The 27,763-nt window shown below is 46.4% G+C and overlaps 1 protein-coding gene across 1 annotated transcript in view; it reads right to left on the bottom strand.

The window, feature by feature from the left end:
- Ptpn3 (protein tyrosine phosphatase non-receptor type 3) overlaps positions 1-25,554 on the bottom strand; it is a 152,826-nt gene extending 127,272 nt beyond the window's left edge. The window contains exon 1 of the mRNA XM_085677121.2: positions 25,236-25,554. Coding sequence (XP_085533247.1) covers positions 25,236-25,284 — 49 coding nt within the window. The 5' untranslated portion in view covers positions 25,285-25,554. The remainder of the gene's footprint in view (positions 1-25,235) is intronic.
- Positions 25,555-27,763: the final 2,209 nt, after the last annotated feature.

The raw sequence follows: 27,763 nt of genomic DNA, 5'->3' as shown, positions 1-27,763 counted from the left end.
CTGTGAATAAATGAGCAAGTGGACCTTGGGGGTTTGCCTAAAATATGGATCACGGGGTACCTCCAGAGACTGGAAGGTCTAAGTGAACCCAGGTAGCTGCATCGGCCCGAAGACAGCTGAGTGATGCTGAGACAGACAGCCGAAGGACCACACCAAACCAACTTTTCAATGACTGTAGCTGGAGGACCGCTACAAACCAATTTTCCAGTAACTGGGCTTTGGAGTCACCCAGAAAATCGCTTCACCACAGTAGCCCCTGGTCTTCCCGCAGGGCAGAGAGCCACAGACGAGATTATTAAGGCGCTCCTGGGTCAAGGTGGTCCATCAATGAGGACATCTGGAAGCTGCAGGCCCAGCCAACACAGCCTCTGAAAGTCAAGTGGCAGTCATCCCTGCTCATCTCACTGCTGAGTGATAAGCAGGCCTGAGTGCACACGCCCCGCTTAGCTAAACAACACCACACCAGTCTCTCAGCCGGCAGGGGCTGAGATCCTATGTTCGAACTATGAACACCATGCACAGAATTAGGAATGCTTTCACTACACGCATGTCACGGAGACTGTTAAAATGGATCATCTGCATTATTTGTTTTTAATTGTGTACGTGCTTACGGATCTATGTGGGCTGTAGGTATGTGGAGATAGTTGCTCTCAGAGGGTGGCTGGTCCACTGGAACTGGGCTACAGGAGGTTATAAGTCCCCTGAAGTGGGTGCTGGGAACCGAACTCAGGTCCTCTGCAAGAGCAGGACGAGCTATTGAGCCTGTCTCCAGCCCCATCTTACCTAATTTAAGAAAACCAATTAGGAATCACAACAAGAAGCAAATCTTTGAGATCCCTGCTAAAAAAAAAAATGCCTCAAGAAAGGGTATTCCAGGACCTATGTTTTTTTGTTTTTGTTTTTGTTTTTTTGGGGGGGGGTTGGTTTTTGTTTTATTTTTTCGAGACAGGGTTTCTCTATATAGCCCTGACTGTCCTAGAACTCACCAGGCTGCCCTTGAACTTGAAGAAATCCACCTGCCTCTGCCTCCCAAATGCTGAAATTAAAGGTGTGTGAGACTACACCTGGCTCTGGACAAGTCTGGATTCTTCCCTTGGTGAATGTCACTTGGTATCCCCTTTTCTTCACCATCTTTGCCCCTTCTTCTTGTCCTTTTGATCCAGTCCCTCTCATATACCAGCACAGTATATGTTTGCCTCTTTCCTTAGTCCTAGCTCAAGCCAGACACCGTATCCAGAATGTTCTTTATTACCCCTCCACATGCTCTTTCTTAGTCTTGAACCTTCAGTACCTGTCAGCGTCAGCACACTCTGTCCAGACACAATTGACTGAGCTTGTTTTAACATCACACTGGATGTTTACACAGGGCCCCTGAGCTACCTTGTTCTTGGGGAAATTCTTAAATTTCATGCCCTTCCCCACTGAGACCTAGCTCCTTGAGGGCAAGACCCTTTTCTTGTTCTCTTACAAGTGTCTTACCCTGAGCACACTGCCACTCAGAGAGGGAATTTACACACATTTGTTGGTTGAGTATGTGGAATCTTTGGCCAGTTCAGATGTCTAGAGACAGAGGCACTCCTCTGCAGAAGTGGCCTCTCATTCTGATTTTGTGTGTGTGCTTCTTCTTCTTTTTTTTTGTTTTTGTTTTGTTTTTGGCTACTACTCTACGTGGATCTACGGTGCACGGTGGAAGATTGTGTGTGGGTCATCCTGCAGGCCGCAGGGGGGCTCTGAGAGACAGTAACAGAACTACTCACAGTGCTGGGCTGGGAATCGAACTCGGGTCGTCGGGCGGAGCAGTTGGGCACTCTGCCCCCTGAGCCGTCTCTCCGGCTGTGTGCTTCTTCTTTTTTTTTTTTTTTAAATATTTATTTGTTTATTTATTATGTATACAATAGTCTCTGTGTATATGCCCGCAGGCCAGAAGAGGGCACCAGACCCCATTACAGATGGTTGTGAGCCACTATATGGTTGCTGGGAATTGAACTCAGGACCTTTGGAAGAGCAGGCAATGCTCTTAACCTCTGAGCCATCTCTCCAGCCCCTGTGTGCTTCTTTTTTTTTTTTAAAGTTTATTTTTATTTTATTTTCTTTATTCTTCAATTTTATGTGCATTGTTGTTTTGCCTGCATGTATGTCTGTATCTGTGTGAGGGTGTTGGATCCCCTGGAGCTGAAGTTTGCAGACAGTTGCGAGCTGCCATGTGGGTGCTGGGAATGGAACCAGCGTTCTCTTGAAGAGGAGTCAGTGCTTTTAACTGCTGAGCCATCTCCCCAGCCCTACTTTCGTGCTTCTTGCACCCACAAACTGCTTGCCTGATATTTGGCTGGTGGGGCCTTCCAGCAACTGTAGGAGAATTTGCCTGTATGAGTATTGTATGTGAGTGTCGTGGCTATGAATGGCTGGGTTGGCACACTGACGAAGAGATGCTTCTGAAAGGCACTTCCAAAGTTTTGCTGTCTACTAGACTCTTCGGCTGAATGTCCCATGAACACTGCAAATTCAACAAACCTCAAACTGACAGATATGCTTTATCCACTAAAAATTATTCCTTATCTCTTGGCTACTTTCCCAGTTGCCCAGACTCCGAGCCCCACATGCGAATACTGTCTTCTCTCCACCCCAGAAAGCGACATTCTCTCCGCTCAACTCATACCATTCTTTTCACCCCTTCCTAAACCCAACTTTCTGCTTCTCCACCTACATATCTCTCCCTTGTCGTCTCGAAAACAAACTCCCACTTCATCTACCAGTCTCTACCCACCCCCACTCCTCTTTAAATACAGGCAGTGTGTTAAAGCGCACTTTTGAAATAGTTATACTTCTGCATGATACCACGCAGTGACCTCTCCGCTGGACAGAGCCCAAACTGTCAGAGTTCGGTCACAGAGCCACCTAATTTAAGATGTCGTCTTTGGAAAGTGAGAACTTGAGAAAGAGGCAGCAAAGGATAGTTAGTCATTTAGTCTTTCAGCAAGTACTGGTTAGCAATAACAATATGCCATGTGCTGTCCTACGTCCCAGGGATCCACAGAAGACTTTTTTTTTTTTTTGGTGTTTATATTTGAGGAGGGGAGAGGAATGAAGTCCTTGGTATATGCTCCTAAGAGGACTAAGTCATGTGAGCACGTGAGTTCCTCCCTGAGAAATGAGGGAAGTGGGCAGTGTATGTCCTTGGGCACTCTGTAACCATACTCTTTGCTATGTGGCTTTGTAGTTTCTTCCTTGAAAAGTAGAAGGACTTCCCTCTGCTAGACTATGGAGTTGTCCTTGAGTCTTGCGGGGGCATTCTAGAAGATAGGATGTGATGGGGCCTTGAGATGTGTGGCTGCAGGCTTTCCCTGTGTGCTTCCATTCTGCTGCAGAGAGATTGTCCTAGGTGACCCCAGGTCCCAGAGCAAGGAGAAAAAGCAAAGTACAACTAAATCGCAAGCAAGTGGTTGTTTCATGGTGTTGAATTTGGGGAGCGGCTTCTGTGCAGCTTTGATGCAAGAGGTGACTGATACAAAGGTTATTAATTCTCTCTTCTGAGAGATCTACAAGACAACCCTGCATTGTGGAAATTGCTTTAATTGTGAAAACATGTGTTACATTTGTTTATACACAGACTATTACTTTGACTGTGTAAAAGCGTGTTATATTTGTTTATGCTGCATTTGTTTAACGATATGAGAATGTGTGTCTAATTATGTAACGATGTGTTGCACCTGTTTCACCTTAGCTGCCTAAGGCACCTGATTGGTCTAATAAAGAACAGAACAGCCAATAGCAAAGTAGAAGAGGGATAGGTGAGGCTGGTGGACAGAGAGACTGAATAGGAGAAATTTAGCCTCTGGAGAAGGAAAAATGAAAGCAGGGAGAGGGCAGAAGCCAGCGAGCCACCAGCTAGCAGACCCAGAGTATGACATACAGAAAGAAGGCAAAAATCCCCAAAGTCAAAGGTAGGCAAAGAGAAACAGATTAAGTTAAGTTAAAAGAGCTAGCCAGAAACTGTCCGTAAGAGGTGGCTCAGAGGTTTAGAGCATTGCCTGCTCTTCCAAAGGTTCTGAGTTCAACTCCCAGCACCCACATGGTGGCTCACAACCATCTGTAATGAGGCGTGGTATATCCTCTTTAGGCATGCATGTAGATGGACTATTGTATACATAATAAATAAATAAAATATTTAAGAAAAAAAGAAACCGTTCATAAGCTAGGCTGAGCACTCATAACTAATAATAAGTCTCTGTGTCATGATTTGGGAACTGGTTGATGGGCTAAAGGAAAAAGCCTGGTGCAGCCCTGAACTGGAAGTACTGGTCCAAAGGGACTGGCTTGTACTAGGATGGGTTCTCATAGTTCTTATATATGAGAAAAACTCCATAGAAAAAGTACTTCATAACCAGGCGGTGGTGGCACACACCTTTAATCCTAGCACTCGGGAGGCAGAGGCAGGCTGATCTCTGTGAGTTAGAGGCCAACCTGGTCTATAAGAGCTAGTTCCAGGACAGGCTCCAAAGCTACAGAGAAACCCTGTCTCGAAACCAAACCGAACCAAACCAAAGTACTTCCTATAGCTGTTTCCTTGGCACCTGAGAAATCAGAGAGTCTTCCCTCTACCCTGAAAGGGTCATTTGTTTAAATACTATCTTTGGACACCATCCAGAGGTCCTGAGCAGCAAGTCCTTTGTTTTTCTACAGATCAGTTTTTATTATTTTTAATTGTGTGTATATGTTTTTTAAAATATTTTTATGGTTTATTTAGCTTTATTTTATGTGCATTGGTGTGAAGGTGTCAGATCCCCCGGAACTGGGTTTTCAGACAGTTGTGAGCTGCCATGTGGGTGCTGGGAATTGAACCCGGGTCCTCTGGAAGAGCAGTCAGTGCTCTTAACCGCTGAGCCATCTCTCCAGCCCCTGTGTGTATATGTTTATGTGAAGGCACATACACTTGAGTGCTGGTGTCCTCAGAGGCCGTTGACATTAGAGCTCCTGCCTCTGGAGTTTCCCACAGACGGGTGGGAATTGAACTCTGGTCCTCTGCAAGGGAGTACATGCAACCATTGACCCCTCCCTCCAGCCTAACGTCATTCTTGACTGTTACACGGGCTCAGAAGGTGGAGAACTATCTGCTATACTGTTCTAGGGGTCGAATCTGATTTAACTCCTGTTCAATTAGTGAGTCGAATGAGACAGTTTGCCCCGCATCTTTTCCTGGATGATAACTCCCCATACAAAAAGCTACTACTATTAATTTGGTGTATCTGTCTTCTTCCCCTCCCACTCACCCATGCTGGCTAGAAGATACTCTGTATGCATCAGGCTGTAGAGATGAAGGCTACCTGAATGATCTGCTCTTAGTAACAGAAGGAGCGTGTCTTAGCTCTCTGTTGGTTGCTGTGATAAAATGCCCCAGAAAACAAGCTTAAGGAAATAAGGGCTGTTTTTGGTTCATAGTTCCAGTGTGTAGTGCATCGAGGTAAAGAAGCCAAGGCAGCAGGAGCTTGAAGCTGCTCATGTCTTACCGGTAGTCGGGACTAGAGAGCAATGAATGCCTGAACCTTCTTGTCTCCTCTCTACTGATACAGTCCAGGGCCCAGCCAGGGGATGGTACCACCCACAGTGGGCAGATCTTCTTATCTCAGTTAACTAATACAGTCAAGATACTCCCCCATAGGCATGTCCAGAGACCCATTTCCTAGGTGAAGTCTAGATTCTATTGAGCTGACTGTGACAACTACCACAGGACCACAGACTACTATAAGGTGGTGGGGCACTCTTTTAATCCCAGCACTCAGGAGGCAGAGGCAGTAGATTTCTGAGCTGGAGGCCAACCTGGTCGACAAAGCAAGTTCAAGGACAACCAGGGCTACCTAGATAGACCCTGTGTCGAAACCAAGCAAACAAATGAGAAAGAGAAATTAGCTTCTAAGCAGTTCTGATGCCAGTGCGGAGTGGAGGGTGTTTGGGGGAAAGCCACTTGCTGGTGCTGGGTATTCCTCCTTCTCCCATCCAGATGTGTTCTTGAGTTTCCCTTTTGTTTTGAGCCCAGAAAAGCTGCTTTTGATGGCTCGTACCCCAAGTTTCTTTGGCTTCTGTTTGGGTCCAACCACTGAGAGACAACATCAGGGTATAAGAACATGGAGAAGGGAGAATGTGGTCTGGATCTTTACTTCACCCTGCATCCTGGCTGCCTTTGGGCACAGGGCTGCTTCCTGTCCTCAGCTCCTCTCAAGTCTGCAGCCTGCCAACTTCTTCCCAAGCTCCCTTTCTCTGCCTTTAAATCTGGGAGCGATAACTGCTTCCCCTGCCTGTAGGTGCCCGCCCCTCGTCTTAATTTCCTTTAACTTGTTCAGCCCTCTCTCAGGAATCTCTCCATGACACATTCTCCAGTTGCCTGTTTGAGTGTGCCCTGTGCGTCCTGCAGAAGCAGGAAAACAAAAACATTGCCTGGAAAGGTCAATAGTCCTGGGCTCAGTGCAGCTCAGTTCAATCCAATTTAGCAAACATTGACTGAGTGAGGTCCTCTCCATCAGTCTCGGTGCCAGGAGCCGGGGCCAGAGAAAACACAGGCACAGACCCTGCAGGCAGGGACCCAGCCACAGCTTCCTGGGAGGCAGGATGCAGGGAGAACATCGGGGAGGGCCCTCAGCTGAAGAGCGGACGTACCAAAGTACCTACCACCTACTGTACCCGGAAGAGAACAACTGAATCTCAAGCTGTGAGGTGCTCCCATCTCTAGGTTGCCTGTGTTGGTTGGGCACCCTTGCTATCTTCCAGTTGTCAGACTTCTGGCTCCCTTGCTTTTCAAGGAGCCCCAAATCTACTGGGCTACCTACGTCATCCCTCCCACTGGCTCCCAAAAGAGAGGCATTTGAGAGGAAGCAAAGAGGCTTGGCATCACGGGCCTGGAGGTCCTGAGGTGAAGATAACAGTTCTGTCTGATATGTGCCCTAGATAGTCCACTGAGATCCCTGAGACTGTGAGCTGCCTCTGCTGACTTTAAGGGAGGGTGAACCTGGCACACTCTTTAAAAATTTTTTTTATTTGTATTTTATGTATATTGGTGTTTTGCCTGCATGTATGCCTGTGTGAGGGTGTCAGATCCCCTGGAACTGGAGTTACAGACAGTTGTGAGCAGCTATGTGGGTGCTGGGGATTGTACCTGTGTCCTCTAGAAGAGCAACCAGTGTTCTTAACCACTGAGCCCCTTTTCCAGTCCCTCCACTCCCCCCATCCCCCAACTCTTTATCCCTCAAAAGACAATGAGATTTCACCTCCTCCAGTGCAAAAGAAAACACCAGAAAGAGCACTGGTCTTGGAACCATCTGACTTGTTTCCTTTCCAGTGCTTTCCTTTTCTGTCTTACAAGCCTGGGGTTTGCAGCACTCGGGAGGCAGAGGCAGGCAGATGGCTTTGAGTTCAAGGCCAGCCTGGTCTACAGAGCAAGTTCTGTTCTAGGACAGGCTCCAAAGCTACAGAGAAATCCTCTCTTGAAAACAAAACACCAACAACAAAACAAACGTGGGGATTAAATCCAGAGTCCTGAGTACACTAGGTAAGAACTCTACCACTGAACAACTCTTGCTCCTCTCCACCACCTCCCCTGCCTTTTGAGATAAGGTCTTACTAAGTTATTGAGGCTGGCCTAGAACTTGTGATCTTTCTGGAGTAGCTGGTATTATATGTCTACAGCACCAGGCCCATTTTTAATATGGTCTCTGATAGTTTGTTGCAAACATGAATTTATACAGCACCCTTGGTTGCTAGACCTTGGGCATTTGTCTCAGACCCACTTCTCTATTTCTTTCTTGGATCCAGCACTGTGCCCAAAGCATAGCAAAACAGTGGAAAATATCTGCTTCCCTGACCTAAAATAAATTGTTTTAGCAGGGGAAGCAGTAGGAATAACAGTGATGTTATGAAAACTATTACACAGAGAAAGCGTGTCTCAAAATAAAATCAACCAACCAACAAACAACAACAATAACAACAACAAAACTCAGTGATGTTGTCATCCTTGTTTGAAGAATGAGATGACTATGGCTTGGCACAGAGATGGACCTGTGCCGTCTGTGACAGAGCTGGGACTTGATACAGAGGTCCGTGGAGCTTGAGCCCACCAATAAGAATACAGCTTGATGGAGCATCTGCTCCTTGCCAGGTACGGTTTGGTACAAATTTGCACCAGTTCTGTTAACTCTGCTGATGATCTTGGAGGTTTAGATGTGAACAGCTCTTGGTTTAACAGTCGGGTCCAAAGACTTGAAGAAATGCATCTATGTCCATACCAAGAAGAGGAAGAGCTTCCACTCCAACCAAGACTCCTACACTTTGAGTTGCCAGTTCATTCAGAGGCAGGAAGAAAGGGAAGACATGGACCAGTCATATTGTCTTTGTGAGACATTTATACCAAAATACGCCTTTACACTGTGGCTCATTTTCCTTCATCACCTCATAAGGAAAAGGAGAAAAGGGAATTTAAAAAGTGATGCATGAAGCATCTGGGTTTTAAGAATTGAGGATTTTGGAAAATTGAGAGCAGCACAGGTAACTTGAAGGAGCCTGGTGGACTGACCAGTAGGACCTGATAGTAAGGAGATATACGCCTCTGACCACACTCTTTAGACTTCTTCTGCTTTATCTTTTCCAGAGAACTTTCATGAAATGTTTTTTTTTTTGGGGGGGGGGGGTGGGAGGTGGGGGGGGGCAGCACGCATAACTGTAGCGTCAAGAACAAGTCTTTGGTGCCCTCTACTGTTTAGGTGAAGCACTGTTGGTCTGGTTTGTTAGGTTGCTTTCTGGAGAGCCAGGGCTGCGGCTTTTACGCCTACAAAAAGCTGAGCGCTACTAAGTTCAGCTGCAGAGGTCCGTAATGTAACACAGAGAAAGCTGGTTGCCTTTCATCACAACAGACTCAGAAGTCCTGTGGATCTCGCCCACATGATTTCAATTATTCCCCTAAGTGCTGCCTCCTGACTCTGCAGGCACACACCCTCTCCACCCGACCCAGCACCACTCTGTCATTATGGTCGCCACACTGGATGCCAGCTGCCCGCAGGCATGCCTGTCCTTTTAGCCCAGAGTCTGGTGACACTTGCCCGTCATATTCCCTCCCTGCCCCCTTGTACAGCACGGGACACATGAGTCCTCCAAGTAAGTTAAACCAAAGGATGTTGACCAGACGGAAGAGCAGATGAGCCAGAGAAGACACAGTGAGCCGAGGAGGATGCTGGGGATGAGGAGGAGCAGTGAGGGGTGTGGGGTAGGGGTAGGGAGAGTGTGATTTTGAGTTTGCAAACTTCCTATACAGAAAGTGCCCTGGTTCCAAACTTCTGGGGTTCAGGGCATCAGCAGATGGGGCGAGGGCAGATGGAGGGCTTTGAGGACACTACCGCTGTTCGTACACCAGCGCTCACCTTGTGAAGATGCTGCACTCCAAAGTGCACTTAGGGTTTGTGTGTTATTCACTGGTGAACGTTATGTACTTGTATGGCACCTGAGAGGGACTTCGCCGTCTCTAGCTTAGCCCAGGGTTCTCCCCGTGTCCTCACATTCTATCTAGGCTGGTTTGTACTGTGGGAGAAGTGATCTTCCTGGCTCTGGATTCCATCCTCAATCCCTGAAGCCTAGTTACAGAGGCAGGACAGGTGGCTGAGTTCTTTAAAGGTGTTTTCCACATTTACTGTCTTAAAAAAAAAGAAAAATTTTGCATGCACGTGCATGTCTTTGGTACAGTCAGAGGTGCCCCGTGGGCTCTCCCTGCAGCTGAAGTTACAGGTTGTTCTGAGATGCCAGATTTGGGAATCGAACTTAGATCATCTAAGGAGCAGCAAGTGCTCTTACCCTGAGCCAAGTCTCTAGCCCCTATCAACTGTTGTCTTATAGTCTAGCTTTGTCACAGTGCTGGGCAGGCACTCTGCCACTGAGCTGCGTACACTCCCAGGCAGGAAGCCCGTCTTTGATTGCCCCATATCACTGAAATTGATCTCTGATGGTCAGAACCATCAAACTTCATTTTGGTGCTTGAATCTCCTGACTGCTGTCTTATAAAATACCCCATCCACAGTTCCTAGAAATAACACCTAGTCTCTTTTGCAGGTACTTCCTCCCAGGAACCTTACTTTGGAATTCTGACTGTGCTGTGCTAGGCCTGTTTCGTTTCTAACTCTGCAGGTTTCCCCAGGATGACCTCATCCCCTCTCCTGACCAACCGCCCGCTGGTGACTCATCAAGACTCTATCAACCCATTATTACCGAGCCCTGCAGACTGTCTATCCAGATGCCCTTTCCATACCTCTGCCAGAACATCTCATTGGCAATAGACTCAACATGTCCTAGAAGGTTCTCTTTATTTTCCCACCTGGAGCGGCTTTTCCCTTCTATGATCTTCAGTGGATGCGTCCCTGCAGCTGGCCCGGCTTCCTGTTTCTAGAATACACTATTGTTAAACAGTACCCACTGTCCCTCACCATTTTGACTCACAGAGTATATTCCTGTCTGTATCATTTGGACTTGGCTCCTCTATGGGTCTTGCTTTGAACAAGGGAATGGCCATGTGACACTTTCTAACAGGCTCTCCTGGTACTGTGTTGGGGTCTCTCACTTCGTCTCCCCTGACACTCCTGCCATCACGAGGAGAAGAGCAATCTGGCTGGAGATGCTGTGGGTAATGGTGATGCCCGGACAGGCGATACTCGGAACAAACCTGTCCTTGCCCAGAACCAAGTCCAGCTGAGCGAGCTCGAACTGGTAGACCCACAGGCGCACAGATAGGACGTGGTGTAAGCCACCAGACTTCTGCTTGCTTTGCTCCTCTCTTGCCCCATCAGCCTGCCATTTCTCCTCCCACATCTGTCCCCATTCTTCCAGCTGTCTGCTTTCCCACCACTGTTGCCACTGATCGGGCTCTTTACCATCGGACTCTCGCAAGGTTTTCCCTGATCTCCCCGTGTTTGATCTTGTGCCCTCCAGTCTAACTGCTGTCTGCCAGCAGAAGTGATGTTCCGAAACTTCAGTCCCATCCCAGCCACAAGGACTTGTCGTCACTCTTCAAGAAACACCCACACCTGTGGCACAGGAGGCCCTCAGTGCTTTGGGAAGCTCCAGATCTCTGGGCTTTTCTCACCACGGCTCTTCTGTGTTCCTGAGCCACCCTTGGGCCTCTCTGCTCTCCGTGCTCGTTCTTGCTCAGGTCCTTCTGCCACGTCTTTCCCTCTCTACTTGCCTTGGCCAGGGACACCTCCCTCCCATCTCATCTCTCGGGTGTCAACCTGCAAGCAGTTCCCGGAGGAAGTCCTGATCACTCCCAATGGCCTGGGTGGCATTCATATTCCATTTGCTTGCACAGCAACCTTGGCTTTCCTATCAAAACATCTCTCCGACTCTTGCCCACCTTAGTTTGCTTGTCTCCTCCACAAAGGGAGGGATGATGTCAGGCTTGTTAAGGGGTTAAATGGGGACCGTGGTCATTCTCTGAACTCAAGAGCTACTTGTTTAATGAGTGTGCTGTGGAAATAATGTGAATGGAATAACTTCAAGATGGAAATGAAGAATCGAGGAACTCCGATGGAGAAACTGAGGCACAGAGAGAGTTGAGATTGCGGTCCTGGAGGTTGTCTGTGGCAGATCTGGAAATAGGGGATTCTAATGGGGATCCTGGGGGTATTGTTTGCTGTCTGACTTATCTAGGACTTGAGGGTGCTTTGCCCTTCAGCCTCTCCCTGAAGGGAGTTATTAGATTCTTGGGTCCTTTTCTTGACCCCCCCTCCCCACGTTGGACAGAGAGAGACTTTCAGAACCCTAGCAGAAAGACTATCTACCGTGGCAGGTGGCACAGATTGCCAACCCGCTGTGCATCTATTAATCTTAAAGACTGCCGAATTGGGTGTGCATTTCTACAGACGACACTTCATCTGCCCCTTGTGGTGGTGAAAGTGGCGGAGTCATACTCTGCGTTGTTAACGGGCGCCGCCTGTTTGGCCAACACAATGGGTCGCGATGACTGCGGAGTGTTTTATCACCTGGGACAGAACCACGTCACAGGCGGCCATCCTGAGAGATGACTCCACAGAAGAGAAAAGTTACGTGCACAGAAGGGTCTATGGAGCTGGACGTGGAAACTGTCGAGGATGTTAAGGAGAAACGGTGATGTGGTTTCTTTATGAAGCCTGCCCAACACTCATACGCTCTGGTTCACCTGCTTGGGGTCCAGGGGTTAAGGACGCAGTCTCTGTAATGACTTTGTGACTCTGGGAAAGCTAGCTTGACTGCTGTCTGCCTCCATTTCCTCATCTGCAGAATGGGGATGATAACAGTCTCTACTCCGAGGGGTTGCTGGGAAGATCAAATGGCTTAATTACATTCATTAAAGGGCTGGGAGTCGTGCCTTTCTGTAGATTTATATCACCATTTAAATATGCAAATGAAATGGTCTGCTGCTCCCACCCCCACTGATGCAAGGCTGACTTTCTTCCCTCCTCAGGGCTAGATGTCCTGAGATAAATCCAAGACCCCGAGGACATTGCCCCAGCCCTGTTTATAGTCAGTATAGGTTTTTTAAAAAATCCTTTTCTTTCCTGCCTTAAGTAGAGAGAATGAGTGAGCGGGCTGACTAGCGTGTGCTGTCCATCCTCTGCGGCTCTCGGGGTTGTTATTCTGTTGTTATTGAGACAGGTGATCCAGGGACTTTTTTTTAAATTTCTACTCTGGGGTTTGGGGTGGGGGCTGCATGTGAACCATGAGCCACAAGCGGTCACAGGACTTGGTTCTTCCCTTCCATCCTATGATGTTCTGAGGTTCGAACTCAGGTTGTCAGGCTTGGGAGCAAGCACCTTTACCTGCTTAGCCATCTTCTTAGGGCCATTTTTGAATCCCCAGTATCATCACTAACTTTTGCTCTTTTATGGTAACTTGATCATACAGAGGCCTGTACCGACAGCGTTTGGTATACACACGGATACATACATACACGTACGCACACACATGCACAGCTGACCTCAGCCAGTCACTCTTTCATGGTGCCCACGTTGGGTTGCTGAGTACCAGGAGTCCCCTCTGTCCCTTTCCACTCCGAATGTCCTGCCTTACAGAGTCATCCGTTCAGGAGACAATCCCGCTATTCCAAAGACAACAGATTCCTTGAAAGCCTCATGCTTGCCAGGTTTCTCACTCCTGTGACTTTCTAAGTAGTTCTTACAATGTTCCTTTGAGGCAGACACCGCTATTCTATTGGAGCCAGAGCCTGTGGAAGTCTTATATGTTAAGGAGTCTCTCTGGGACACATCCCACACACATCAGAACAAGCTGATATTTTGGTGTGGGAGAATTGTCTGTATTCTGTCAATCATATTTTAAATAAATGCTGATTGGCCAGGCAGGAAGTATAGGCGGGAAAACCAGACAGGAAGTAGAGGTGGAGCAAAGAGAACGGGAGTATTCTGGAAAACAGGAAGCTCCCTCTGCCATTCCTGCCCAGATCACAGTAGAAGCAACATGTGAGTGGACAGCTGAAAAAGGTACCAAGCCATATGGCTAACACAGACAAGAATTATGGGTTACCGTAAGATGTAAGAATTGGTTAATAAGAAGACTGAGCTAATGGGCCAATCAGTTTATAACCTAATGTAGACTCTGTGATTTTCCTTGGGACTTGACGGTTGTGGGGTACCAGGTGGTACAGGTACCCCAACAAGCCGGCCCCTCATGTTACGTGTCCTTCTCCAAGTTCACGCTTGGAATTGTGGCTCTCACTTGCCTTCCCAGTTAGGGATACCATAAGGACCTGACTTTGCAAACTCCATTTTAAAGGAGGGGCTTCATCTTAAGCCATATAATGAGCTGGGGGGTGGGCAATCTCGGCTGCAGAAATGTGCTGCCTTAGCAAAAATTTGAAGATACCCTAAAAATGGCCAATTAAGAAGATGGGGAGCAGGGCCATAAAATTTAATGAGGTCCAGGTGTTCTTGGGAGGCATCCTGTCCTTGAAGTTACCTTGTTGTTTATTAATAGCTCTTTATTAGGTTTTTGTGCCCCAATACTGACCAATGGGTTCAGAAACTACCTTATCTTGTGTACTCATCACCCAATCTCAAGACTACAGGACTCAAACTCCCCTGATTATGGCATTTCCCCTTTAAAAGTTCACCCCTCTCCTGGCTTTGGGGCTGCACTTCCCTCACCCACTGTGTTGGCATGATGGAGGTGTAGTCCAAACTCGAGTTTGAATATTCATTAAAAACACTCATGTAATTTGCATTGGAAATCCAGCTCCGTGAATTCATTTGGGGACCAGAAACTTGGGCGCAACAATGCAAGCAAAATGCTTATACTGAATTGAGACTATAAAGTCAAGAGCAAGCTTGTATTACAACAGTGAGAATCCTTGTGCGAGATTACATCTGCATGCGGCTAAACCTTGAGACTTGTTTGCTGTGCAAAATGAAAAAACTACATAATTTAGTTTTAAATAGTTGCGTAGGTCCTACCGTTTTAGTTCTAAAAGAATTATCCTCTGCTGGAGGGATGGTTCAGTGGTTATGAACAGGTACTGATCGTCCAGAGGACCTGAGTTTGATTCCCAGCACCCATACCAGCCAGCTCACAACCACCTGTAACTTTCAAAATTTCAGTTTAGTTTTAGTGAGCACTGGGGGGTTTGGTCCACAATTTGTATGACTGTAAAAGGTCTGCAACAGCCAAGGCTAAAGATGGGGAGAGGAGCTAAGAGGACCACCAGAGATAAACTTGTATTAGAAGCAAACAAGCTAAACCTAGGTGTGATGGTGCACACCTTTAATTCCAGCAGGTGAATCTCAGGGAATTCGAGGCCAGCCTGGTCTACAAAGAGAGTTCCAGGACATCTAGGACTACACAGTCTGACTCTGTCTCAAGACAAAACAAAAACAAAGCAAGCTAACAGATGGGCATAGTGCCTATCTTTAATTCTAGCCGCTTGGGAGGCAGAGGCAGGTGTATCTCTGTGAGCTTGGGGACAGTTTCTTCTACACAGTGAGTTCCAGGACAGCCAGAGCTACAGAGACCCTGCCTAAAGAAACACACAAAACCTCCTGCAGTAATTAAAGCAGCTGGGCAATTGAAATAGGCTAGAGGGTGCAGCCACAGCCTCACTCTCCTGAGTGCATGATTTCGGGCAGGTGTTCTAAGAGTAAGCCAGTGGGAGGGCTGACCAGTTGGAATGCCATTAAATGAAGTTGAGTCCATTGTTCTAGAGGAAGAAAGGAAGGAAAGAACTGGATTCTTCACAACACGCACAGATTACACGTTGGATTATAGTTATAAGGACAAAAGCAACTGCTATAATAAAGATTCTAAGAGGAGGGCCTGGAGAGTTAGCTCACTGGTTAAGAACACTGGCTGTTCTTGCAGAGAGAGGGCCTGGGGTCTGTTCTCAGCACCTATACCAGTTGGGCCACAAAAGACCTATACTTCCAACTCCAGGAATCAGGTGCTTTCTTCTGACCTCTGAGGAGACCAGCTCTCAAGTGCACATACCCTGACCTCCAAAATAAATCTTTAAAAGAAATTATTTTTTTTAATTTTTAAAAATGTTACATTCTAGTCCAAGTTCCCCCTCCATCCCCTTCTCCCATCCCCCCACCCTCTTCCCACCCAATATCACTCCTTGGGGATCCCTTGGGGAGTCAACGAAGTTTGGTATACCAAGTTGAGGCAGGACCAAGTCCCTCCCCCCCGTATCAAGACTGAGCAAGGTATCCCTCCAAAGGGAATGGACTCCAAAAAGCCAGTAAAGAGATTCTGAAAGAAAACATAGCAGAATATTTTCGTGTACTTGAGGGTAAGCATCAATTTTCACAATAGAATACAAAGATACACAGAAGTACAAACTAACAAAAAAGCTTGATAAGCAACTTCATTAAAGCAAAATTTTCTAATAACCAAACGGCATCATAAGATCAAGAAGGGAAACCAGATTGGTAGAGAATAACTAAAAACACATGGAGGTTTATTAAAGAACGTGAATACATATATAAAGACCTTTTACAAATCAATAAAAAAATCAATCCTATAACAAAATAGGCTAAAGACTGAAGAGAGAAATTTAAATAATAGGTGTATAAAAAAAGCACTTAATCATTACTCATTAGGATTATGTGAATTAAAATTTCACATGCCGCCTCCCTCGTCATTTGCAGTAATTCAAACAATTGATACGGTGTGGTGTTGGCAAGTATATAGAACAACTGGACTCCTCAGACAATGCATGATATTAATTAAAGTCAAGGAAAGAAATCTTTATGTTCGAGCAATGCTGCTCAGCATGGCCACGAGCCAGGTCGTCCTCAGCATGTCTGTATATGAATAGTCTTTCCATCGCTTACAAGCGCTAAGTGGAAATAACCCGAATGTCCGTCACCAGCAGTGTATGAGTGTGCCCTTAGCTGCGGGACGTGACTGCCAGTGACAAAAGACAGCTGTCTACAGCAAGGAGAGTGCACGTCACAGGCAAAAGCCTGCACGAAAGATCAGACATGAAGAGCACATCGTCTTTGGTTCCATTTCTATGAGGCTTTGAGCCAGGCGTCTGGGGGTGGGGGAGGAATTATGGGGGTCTTTTCTTCTTCAGGAATGGATCTGATCATTCCTCTATTCTAAATTTCTTTTTGTTTCTGCTTTATTTTAGTGACAGGGTCTCTCTGTTTAGGGGAGAAGACTCAAACTCGTGACCCTCTTGCCTTGGCCTCTAGTGTGCTGAGCTGACAGGTGTGGGCTACCATGCCTGGCTCTGGATGGAGTCTTCAGTTGGATCCAGGTGGTGGTTTCAAGAGCGCTTACAGTCTAAAAATGGTCTCCATGTACTAGAATGAATTCCAGTTGTGGCTGAGCTCAACATGGGCACCTTTGTGTATATCAGGCCTAATGGCTTTCTTCTAGGCTCCTTCTCTTTCTGTGTCTCTAAAGCATAAGACGTTAAGATATATATTTTTTGACCCTGTTGGTTTGGTAGATTCTACTTCCTTATGTGTTGATTCTTAGCCATTATTGGCTGAGGTTGTCTAGGATTTTAGAAGTTTGTTAAGCTTACAATGATCGGTGACATGGTTTCGGTAGCTGCCTCCCTTCGATATAAGGAGAACATGCTTGTAGGTCCTGGTGGAAGTCTATTAGTGTGGAGACTCCTAGTCTCTTGAGTGCCCTTTTGCCTGTACCCTGCACTCTCACTGGGACAGATGCTGCATCCCTGGACAAATGAAGGAGGAGGGACGGCAGGTAGGTGCGGCTGGCATCACCTGGTTCCTAAACTTGCATTTATTAGAGATTCAGAATCCATGCTCCACCCAGGTCATCAAAATCAGAAAGTCAGGGTGGGCCAGCAGTCTGCTTCCACCCGTCCTCTAGTTCCTCGTGGCTCGACACTGACAGCGACTGTACACGAAAATGCCCCAGTTAATGTCCTGAACAGCCACAGCTTCCTCTGTCCTGTTGGCCGTCACTCAGCATGTCCCCTGTTTCAGAGAGCTGTTAGCACATTTTTTTTTTAAAAAAATACATAGCCCAGTCTGGTTTGCAACCCAGGATCCTCTTTTCGCAGTCTCCTGAGTATTGGGATTTATAGGCATGTACCACTGCACCCAGCCTTGTCAAAAGAAAGCATTGCCAGGGGCTGGAGAGATGGCTCAGTGGTTAGAGTACTGACTGTTCTTCCAGAAGACCCAGGTTCAATTTCCAGTACCCACTTGGCAGCTCACAACTGTCTGTAACCTCAGTTCCAGGGACCTAGCACCTCTGGTGTAGGAGGTCCTTCTGTATTTGTGTTGCTTTCATTGGTTTTTAAAGAAACTGCCTTGGCCCAGAGGGAGGAACTCAGGTAAGCGGGGAAAACAGAACAGAATTCTGGGAAGAAGGGCAGAATGGCAGACGCCATGATTCTCTTGCCCAAGAGGGATGCTGGTTAGACTCATGCTGTAAGCCACGACCTTGTAGAAATGGGTAGATTAAGATGTGAGAGTTAGCCAATAAGAAACTAGAGATAATGGGCCAGGTAGTAATTTAATTAATACAATTTCTGTGTGGTTATTTCAGGGGTTAAGCTAGCCAGGCGGCTGGGACAAAAAGCAGGCCCGCTCCCTCCATCAACACACCTTCACATAGACATACATGCAGGTAAAACACCAATGCACATAAAAAGAAATAAATCTTAGAAAGAAAGAATTGTCAAAGTCAAACTCATAAAACTTCCTGGTATTTTCTACTCTGTTTTCTTTCTTTCTTTCTTTCTTCTTCCTTCCTTCCTTCCTTCCTTCTTTTCTTTTCTTTTTCTTTTTTTTCCTTTTTTTTTTGTTTTTTTTTGAGACGGGGTTTCACTGTAACTTTGGAGCCTGTCCTGGAACTAGCTCTTGTAGACCAGGCTGGCCTTGAACTCACAGAGCTCTGCCTGCCTCTGCCTCCTGAGTCTGGAATTAAAGGTGTGCGCCACCACCGCCCAGCCTGTTTACTTCTTCTATACAACCTCCCATGGTAGTTTTCAAATATCTGCTACTTATAAGTATCTAAGGACCCCAGTTCTCTACCCTGCCATTTCACATGAATATTTAAAACCTGACTATTTTGTTATGAACCCAGAGTACAGACACTGCTGTCTGATAAAAGACTAAGGCAAACTGGAGGAAAGTCAGAAAAGGCGCCATGGCAGGTGAGAGTGAACCCTAGTGGTTAAGAACGTATGCTTCCGGGGCTGGTGAGATGGCTCAGTGGTTAAAAGCATTGCCTGCTCTTCCAAAGGTCCTGAGTTCAATTCCCAGCAACCACATGGTGGCTCACAACCATCGGTAATGAGGTCTGGTGCCCTCTTCTGGCCAGCAGGAATACATACAGACAGAATGTTGTATACATAATAATAAAATAAATAAATATTTAAAAAAAAAGAACGTATGTTTCCTTTTCAGAGGACTCCAGTTCCCAGCACACATGTCCAGTGGCTCCCTAACACCTAGAACTCCAGCTCTGAAGGACCCAGCACCTTCTTCTGGCCTCTCACGCCCTTGCACTCATGTGTCCGTACCTCCCCACACTCATGTGCATAATTAAAAATAAACTCAACCTTAAAAAAAAAAAAGAAATACATGACCATGATCTTAACTCTGGTCACGCTGAAAGGTGCCCCAGGACCAGCAGAGGGGCAGAGCTGCTGGAGCCGAGTGACCTTGTTTAAAGCCTTGGTATGCACTTTGTTCTGCTAGTACTAGCTGGGTGGCCTTGGCTGAATTCCATAACTTCCTATGCTTAGGTTTTATTTTTCCTTATCTTTAAAATGGGGATAATAGCAATCTCCTTGAGGTTTTTCTTGTAAGAATGAGAGATAGTGTACACAAGCCTCTTATTCTTGGAAGCTGGAACCCGTAATTATTAGTCCCATTGTGTGAGACAGATTATCTCTCGCTATATCCTCTGCTCAGCCTGGAGCTGGTGAGCATCTCCAGAGACCAGCCTGGACCATCTTCCTTTCTGTATCCCAAACTCTAGCCTAGCACATGCAGTACTCCAGTAGGATTTGTTTGGTGAATTGTTTGAAAAGAAAGGGAAAAACTTCTCCTGCAGCCTGCCGGGAAACCGCAACATGGTCTGGATACACATTTGCAGCCAGCGGTCTGAGAACTCCCTTGAATCCTTGCTCTTTGAACACACAGGCAGCCTTCTGAATTGATAGGGGATTGGTCCCAGGACCCTTCCAGACACATGACTCGTGGATGCTCAAGTCCCTCACATTAAAATACTTTACTATATGCAAATAACGTGTCCAGGGCTCTTGTATACTCCAACTACATCCTTAGAACACCAGACGCAAGGTCAGGGCTGGATGAGTACCCCGTAGTATTGCTTCAAGATTAACACAAGTGGAATCCCTGTCAGTGATCAGCATCGTTGCAGATTTTTCCTGTATGTCTTGAATCTGCAGGCATGGATGAAGCCTTAGGACCTGGCTAATGGGAAACCAATGTGTCGACGTGGAGGCCCACTGTTCTCTACATTAGGGAGGGCAGCTTCTATCTTTTTTTTTTTTTTTTTTTGCTTTCCAAATGAAACCAACCAACCCTGTGTTTTTGGTAGAGGAGTTTTTGGTGGCAGTGGAAGCCGGGTGCCTAGACGTTCTAGTTCAGAAAACCCCTTGGGCCCTCGTTTATTTTTTTTTTCCTCCAAGTGGTTAATTTCTCCATGGCATCAGGGAGAAATCACCTGGTAAATGAGTGATTTCACCTGGTAAAATCACCCATTACAAGACTAAGTCTGAATTCCACCTGCGGTTGGACTCATTTGGCTCTATTAGGATGTATTGATGTTAGGGCTTACACAAACATGGGGTAGATCAAAAAGTTTTATTCTGTCTTCATTCAAAAAACTTGTAAAAAGAGTATATGTGTGTATGTATGTCTCATTCTGTGCGGTGCATATGTGTGCATGGCTACCCATGGAGGCCAGAAGAGGGCATTGGACTCCCTACAGCTGGAACTACAGGCAATTGCGCGTTGCTCCATATGGGTGTTAAGAGCAAGGGCTGGTAAGAGCTGAGCCACCTCTGCAGCCTCTTGTTCAGGTTTGACTCTGTAAGCAAGTGCTGTAGCTGGCCATGGTAATGGGGCCAGGGTGCCTTGTTTTCAGCATGCTAATGGGACCCGACCTTGACCCGACCTGACTTTAACTACATCTCAGTTCCCCTTCAAGCCTGCTTCCTGGCTGCAGTTTGTTCTCATCAGAAATAGGCTTGCTGCTTTGGTGAGGTGTCTGTGCTAGGACAAGTTTGCATGAGTCATCCCCACAGGAAGAGGAAGTAGGTTAACTTGGATGCCAAAGCTGGTAGGATGTGCAAAACCATAGGCTTCTGTTGTTTTAAAAATAAGTTTGAAAGGTATTTTTTTCTGCCCCCCTAGCTAGCATTTCTGGATTTGAATGTGGCAGAAAATATTTCTAGTGACTTAGCTGCTACAGGATCTGGCAGGTCTTTTATACCAGGCCATGTTCTTTGTGATTTCACAGGCCAGCGGTCTTAACATATGGCTTCCGTCTTCTTACTTGTCAGCCCTCTACTCAAGTGCCCAGTGCAAACCACAGATCTGATCGCATCTGCCTTCTGCTCGAAGGTTTCTAGTGGTTGGTCTGCTTCTCTCAGGGTCAAACCCAAAGTCATTTCTACTGATGCTAACAGCTGGTATCTGTGCTCCCACAGCTTCCTTAGAGGCCCTCCCCTAACTTTCTCTCTCTCTCTCTACTCTCTCCCACTTTCACTCCCTTTTCTCCCTCTCTCTCCCTCCCTTCTTTGCTCCCCTCTTTCTCTGTCTCTCTCCTTGTCTCTCTCTGTCTCTTTGTCTCTGTCTGTCTGTCTGTCTGTCTTTCTCTCTTCTTTTTGAGACAGCATTTCTCTGTATCTTTGGAGCCTGTCCTGGAACTCGCTCTGTAAACCAGGCTGGCCTCAAACCCACAGAGATTCGCCTGCCTCTGCCTCTTGAGTGCTGGGATTAAAGGAGTGCACCACCACCTCCCAACTTTTTCTTTCTTCCTCCTTTTACAATTTGGATTAAAATTCACATATCTTAGAAATAGCCATGTTCTTAGGGACCTTCTTGCTGTTCTGGAACACCATGACCAAAAAAACGTCACGAGGAGGAAAGGGTTTATTTGGCTTTACACTTCCACATCACTGTTTGTCATCAAAGGAAGTCAGGGCAGGAACTCAAACAGGGTAGGGATCTGGAGGCAGGAACTGATGCAGAGGCCACAGAGGGATGCTGCTTACTGGATTGCTCACCATGGCTTGCTCAGCCTGCTTTCTTATAGAACCCAGGGCCACCAGCCCAGGGGCATCCCTACCCATATCACTAAGAAAATGCCCCATAGGCTTGACTACAAGCTGATCTTACGGAGGCATTTTCTTAACTGAGGGTCTCTCCTCTCCAAAGACTCTAGTTTATGCCAAGTTACCATAAAACGAGCCAGCACGGTATTAAGTAAATAAATTGATCTGGGTGTTTAGTTCACTTACAATGCTCTGCAAATGCTAGACCGCCGTCCTGACGGGCTCTAGGATCACTTAGGGGACAAACCTCTGGGGATGTTTAAGACGAAATTTTCATTTGGGTTAGCTGAGGTATGAAGACCCCCTTCTAAATGTGGGTTAGGGCCTAGGACCGAACAAAAAGGAGAAATGGAGCTAATCAGAATTCATGCTCTCTGCTTCCCGGCTGCAGACACCACTGCTTCAGACACACTAGCTTTTAGAACCCTGAGCCAGAGTAAACCATTTCTTCTAGATTGCTGTTTTCTCAGAGTGAGAAGAAAAGGGTTAATATGACTGCAGTCAAGTTTCTGGAGACTTTCATCACCCCCAGAGGAAATCCTGTCCTAAAAAGCCCCTCCTTCTGGGGATACTGCCCTCAGCAGTAACTAATCTACATTCTGTCTGTGGGTTTGCCTGTTCTGGATACTTGCGTATAAATGGAATCACACAGTTCCAGACTTTTGAGCCTGGTTTCTTTCGCTTGACTTAATGTTTCTGAATTTCATCCACAGGTGACATGCAGAGCCGTCTTCTCTTTAGTGTCAGAGCGACACTCAGCGCGGGCACTTCACACTTCACTGACCCATTGACCTCCCAGTGGGCATCTGGATGACTCCTGTCTTTTGGCTCTTGTGAATAGTGTGACTGTATGTCCACATGTGTGTCTGAGCACTGGTTTTATGTTCTTTGAGATATAACGTATGTATCTATCCCTGACCTGGTTGGCTCACGGCGTGATCCTATTGCCAGCACATGGAAGGCCTGCCAAACTTTTTCTCTTCTCTGTTCCTGTTACACATACATACAAGAGAATGTACGTAAACTTATGAAAGATCTTCAGTCATAAAAGATTGTATAGATATTTGGGGGCAGGGATTGTGTCTGGGATTCTTATGTCAACCTCTCATACCTGGAACAGGGAGGGGCTGCGCAAAAAGGTTGTTCAATAAATGCTCGTGGGACTGGATTGTCTCTAGAGGGGTTGTCCTCTCTCTCTCTCTCTCTTTCTGTCTCTCTGCATATGTAAGCCATAGACCAACCTCAGGAGCTAACCACCTTCTTGTTTGGGAGGCAGGGTCTTTCTCTCACTGGCCAGAAATTAGGCTAGGCCGACTGTCCATTGAGCCCAAGAATCTGCCTGTCTCAGGCTTGCCAGCCCTGGGATTAGAAACATGACAACTTATTATTCTTTTTAATGTGTGTTCTGGAGGTCTAGGTCTATTCTTCACTGCTGGCAGGGCAAGCCTGTCAGTGATGGAGCTGCCTTCCCAGCCCACAAAGAGTGTCCTCCGTAGGGAGGAGCTGGTTTATCTGTGATGAGGCTTTGGAATTTGGGCGATAACCCAGGTGGGAAGAGGGAGTGGGTAGGGTCAGGACAACCTCTCCCATTCCTTTGAGAAAAGAGAAAGGAATACCATGGTGGGAGAAATAGGTTACAGGCTGCTGGGCTTTTACGATTGATTTGTCTTTAACTCATAATTCTGGGGGAATCACATCTTTCTGTCAGATGGAAAGATCAAATATTTCAGTGGTACCCAGTTCTATTTGTTGCTTTATACAGTAGACACATGGGGCTGGAGAGATGCCTGGGAGATTAGGAGCGCTGCTGTTCTTGCAGAGAGGGTCTGGATCAGGGTTGATACTTCCTTCTGACCTCCCGGAGCACCAGGCGTGCATACGGTACATGAGCACACATGCAGGCAAAAACCTCATACACATAGAATGCAATAGATGAATAGAAACTTAAAGAAAATTTGAGCTCATAGGTGAAAACGCTGTGGGGCTTGAAACTGCAGTTGAGGAGGAGAGACCACGTGGTGGTGGGGTAGAGCGGAGGCTGGGCACAGCATGGCCTGACTCTTTGCCTCCCGAGAACCTCAGCAAACCTCCAAGGCTCTGAGTTCCCTGCTTATTCTGAGCCTCTCAAAGACAAAGAAAGTCAGTAGACACAGGTTTATATTGGTCTTCGAAAATATATTTTTCAAGAAGAGGGGACTTAAGACTTAAATAGCAGGAATGGAGGGATGGTTCCGTGGTTAAGATCCTCTAGAGGATCTGAGTTCAGTTCCCAGCACCCACATGGTCTCACAATCATCTATAACTCCAGTTCCAGGGATCTGTTACCCTTTTCTTGCCTCTTCAAGCACCAGGCACATAGATTCACATGCATACCTACACACATACTGGCAAAACACTCACGCACATAAAATAAATAAATCTTCAAAAAAAAATTAAAAAACGACTAAAGGGCTGGGCGTGTGACTCAGTAGTACTAGTAGTGCTTGCCTTGCCTACAGGAGGCCCTGAGTTCCAGTCCAACACTGAGACGTAAATAAATAAATGTTTTTTAAAAAAGTCACTTAAGTTAGCAAAGAATCAAACTCTTTTTTTGGCTAAGAAGGGGGTTCTGTTTTTATATCAACCTTTTTGTAACATATATATCAACTTTCACATATATAAACTTTTTATATTAAAAATGGAAAGATGTTGAGAGTAGATTTCATGTCCAGAACTGCAAACCATTTTTTCCTATGAACTGAGTGGATTCCTGCCCCGTGAGAACATTTCTTGTGAAAATGCCCGACTCTGTACAGAGGCTCGGCACAGGAGTGGGCAGGCCTTGTCTTGTCCTGCACCTGGTTCCTTAGCTTTCTCTGTCTTTCTCTTCAAAAAAAACATCTTGAGCGCATGGCATTAACACTCCCCCAGCATTGTGTTTTTCTCTCTCTTTTCTGCTGAATTAGGGTTTAGCAGGGTCTCCCAAGTACTATCTGTCCCTCAGCAGGGACCGCAGCTGAGCTTTCACTTCCCCCGGGTCTGGCAAGCTTCTTGACGCCCACTGGGGCTCATGCGTGGGCAGCTTCTGGAGCTCACCTGCCCGAACCTCAAACTCTCTTCTCTTTATACTACTTGAGAGACAGTGTGCTGGGAAGAGGGCTTACACAGACGTCGGAATTACCACGAACATCACATGCGCTGTTACAGAAAGGACGCGATTCCTAGCCCACTGCTAACCCTCCCCCTTGGCTTTTGTGGGTCTCTTCCTGAATGGAATCCAGATCTGCTTTTTCACAGGCTAAGCTCCGATGATGGAAACAGACAGACATCTCAGGCTTAATATCCCATGCCCTTTTACTTCCGCAACGTTGGCTTTCGCTTCAAAATGGAAGCCAACGTTAAGAACACGCAACTGCCCCCGTTCCCTCCAAATCTCAAGAGAACTCACGGTTGTCCTCAGGTGGCCCACGTGGCGGTAACCCTTCTTGCTCCACCATGCTGCTGGTGGCCCGATGGTGCCCAGAAAGCTGTAATCCTTTAACTAGCACTTCAGAGAGGCTCAGGTTTGCCTCGCAAACCTGGGGACCTGTCTCAGAAGGCTCGCCTCCATCGGCTTCCAAACGCTAGTGTTACAGGATTCTTTTCTTCTGGGTAAACCTGTGAAACAGGTCTTTGGGCTCCAGCTCGTGTGTCAGAGTTTTTAATTGATTCTTCACCAGGTCTATCCACCCCATAATAGTAGTGCTGTGCGCAGGACGTGTTTTACAGGAATAGTCACCCGCGCTTAATTTGTTGTCGCATAGCAGACGGACTGTTTCACAATGCAAATAAATTTGTTTTGCGCCCTGATGATTGTGCTCGAGGAAGGGCTCTTTAGGGAGGCCGAGCACAACCCGTGAAGTCCCCAGTGAGTGTTCACGTGGTTCACATAAGCACTGCTTCCTACCAGTTCCGAAGAGGGGGCAGAACAGTAGAGTAATTCCACGGGGCTAGGCCGCCAGACAGGGGCGATCCAACATAAAACACCTTCAGATACGTTCTCTTGTTTCCTCTTCCTGATAAAAATTTTACAGAGGGCAGAATGGCCGCCATTATGCCAATTTTAAAGGTAAGAATACTGAGGCCCAAAGAGGCTTTTGTGCCCTGTTAAGGAAATAAGTGTAGTAAGTGGCCATGTAAGGTTAAGCAGCCGATGCTCTATTCAGTACTTAGTATCATGTCCCTTGGCTAGGAGCCAAGGCCGTGCCTTGAGACAGCTCCTGACTTTTCACACAAGGATGCTAAGGACGGCACTCTGGCCCCTTTTTCTTGCTTTCTTCTCTGTTGAAGGTCTATTATAACGTTTCCAATTTCCTGTGTACTTCCTCTACCAACTGCGGAGAAAGAACCACCGATGGTGTATTTACCTATTTGGTGTATGTATCATAATTTTAAAAGACTTTTAAAATTTTATGTGCATGGGTATTTGTCTGTGTGCATGCACCACATGCATGTAGTACCCTAGGAGGCCAGAAGAGGGCAGCAGGTTCCCCTGGAACAGATAACAATGAGGTGGTAACAGATAGTCGAGAGCCACCATGTTGGTATTTGGGAATTGAAAAGGGAGGGGCTCTGAACGGGGAGGGGGAGGGTGTTGGAATGTTGAGCTAGTAATGTGAACTAACTTTGAAATGGACAGCTGAGGGAAACTTAACAGTGAAACAATTACAGTTTTGTACCTAGGATCTCACCGGACCTTCTCTATTTCTGTGGGTTATTCCCATGTGACCTATAAAACCAGCCTGGCTCGTGGCCCTGCCTAGGCATTACTGTGTGCTGGGCAATGCAAAATAATCTGAATTTTTATCCCTGTCACCCAAAAAGCCCTGGAGGAAGTCTCTGTGACAGAGTGGATCCTTCTGCTGTCATATCCTGTCCCCTTTCCCTTCCCATATGTTCTGTTCTATCTGTCTGTCTACCTAGCTACCTAGTCCTGCCCCTTCCTTCCCATATGTTCTATCTATCTACCCATCATCTGTATGTCTGTCATCTATCTATCTATCTATCTATCTATCTATCTATCTATCTATCCATCCATCCATCATCCTTCTATCTATCAATCTATCATGCTATCATGTAATCTAGTTATCATCCTTTCTTGTTTGGCTGCCACCCATCTATCACCCACTCACTCTCCTGCCTGCCTCACTCCTGTCTGCTCTTTCCTTGGTTAAGCTCAAATCCTAAATCTCTCAAACTGAGATAGTATGATACTTGAAAATATTCTCAATTTCTCCCCATTTCATACTTTCTTTCTCCTTTTTCCTGTTTGCCCCCCTTTCCTCTCCTCTTCTTCCTTCCTCTTCCTTCTCTTCTGACATTTTCAAACCCACCGACACTCTTTTCATTTAAACACAAGTGAAAATATTCCTTAATCTGCGCGACACAGCTGGGGAAAGAACACGCGGAAGACACGGAAGACAGAGCCATCAGTAGGGCTGGGGTAGCACTGACGGATGATGGGTAGGGAAAGAGAGAACCGCAGATGCAGACAGCATTTTCCTTAAGGAAGAAGGTAAAGGCTTATCACTATTTGCTAGTATTTTTTTGTCCCTTCTCAAACAATTTACAAATGAGGAAAATAAAGGCTTCCTGAGGTCACACAGCTAGTGACAGAACTATGTGTTAAGTCTGAATTAGTGACACGAGTCCTATGCTTATTTTGTTTATTCTTGTTTTTATTATATTTATTTACTTTTGAGACAGGGTCATTCTATGTAGCCCTGGCTGTCTTGAGATCCACAATGTTTGGCCTCAAACTCAGAGATCTGTCTGCCTCTGTCTTCTGAGAGCTGAGATTAAAGACTGTGCTACCATGCCCAAACCTGCGAGGACAGTGGATGCTCTTAACTGCTGAGCCATCTCTAACCTTCTGCCTTGTTCTTCAGACTGAGTCTCTTTATTGAGACTCAGGGGTTCACTGGTTAGCCTAGAATT

The sequence above is a fragment of the Myodes glareolus genome, chromosome 16 (assembly GCF_982192425.1).
Source record: "Myodes glareolus chromosome 16, mMyoGla1.1, whole genome shotgun sequence".
Lineage (NCBI taxonomy): Eukaryota > Metazoa > Chordata > Mammalia > Rodentia > Cricetidae > Myodes > Myodes glareolus.
This window is presented reverse-complemented; position numbering and strand designations above follow the sequence as displayed.